This window comes from Fulmarus glacialis, unplaced genomic scaffold (genome assembly GCF_000690835.1).
Source record: "Fulmarus glacialis isolate BGI_N327 unplaced genomic scaffold, ASM69083v1 scaffold18913, whole genome shotgun sequence".
NCBI classification, from domain to species: Eukaryota; Metazoa; Chordata; class Aves; order Procellariiformes; family Procellariidae; genus Fulmarus; species Fulmarus glacialis.
Window position 1 is genome coordinate 1,763 of NW_009205073.1, and position 679 is coordinate 2,441.

Consider the following 679-nt stretch of genomic DNA (forward strand, 5'->3'; position numbering starts at 1 on the left):
GGGGGAAGCGGCTGGTGCGGGGAGATGCCGACCCCTCCGCCCGTTCCTGTTCCTCACTGCCTTTCTGCTTCCCCCTTGTCAGATGTGGACGTCCCCTCTCCGGACGAGAAATCCGTGATAACTTACGTGTCTTCAATCTACGATGCCTTTCCCAAAGTCCCTGAGGGAGGAGAAGGGATCAGCGCTGTTGTAAGCTTTGCTGCGGGTTGGGAGGCTGGGACAGCAATTTGGGAGGCAACTGGTTGTTGTGGGAAGGGTTTGGAGGTTCCCTGTCCGCCGGAGCAGATGGCTGACGGGTGGAAGAGGCTCAGGGGGAGGCAGGAGCTTCCCCATTAGCATGTCTGCCCTGTGAAATGCCGGTGTGCCTGTATGGCCGCGGCGTTCTCCAGGTTCTGCCACGGGTTTTGAGCTCACGGGAGAGCTGGGCTGGCTTCCAGGGAGCAGCTTGCAAGGAGGATCCTCCTCCTCCTTTCTGTACCTGGGATGGCATCACAGCAGGGAGGCACAGGCGGGTGATCCACCGTGGCACCTCGGTTCCCTCCGTGCTCTGCTTGGAGGGCCGGGCTCTGCCTCTCCCCTGCGGAGACCTGCCCGCCGGCAGTGCTCTGCAAGGGTGCTCTTGCCCCGCAGGAGGTGGATTCGAGGTGGCTGGAGTACCAGAGCCGCGTGGAGTCCCTCA

The 679-nt window shown here is 62.3% G+C and overlaps 1 protein-coding gene across 1 annotated transcript in view; it reads left to right on the forward strand.

Annotated features, from left to right (window-relative positions):
• LOC104074946 (microtubule-actin cross-linking factor 1-like) overlaps positions 1 to 679 on the forward strand; it is a gene marked incomplete at both ends in the record, with an annotated part of 36,189 nt that overhangs the window by 1,472 nt on the left and 34,038 nt on the right. The window contains 2 exons of the mRNA XM_009575258.1: positions 25 to 189; positions 631 to 671. Of these exons, the coding sequence (XP_009573553.1) occupies positions 25 to 189; positions 631 to 671 (206 nt within the window). The remainder of the gene's footprint in view (positions 1 to 24; positions 190 to 630; positions 672 to 679) is intronic.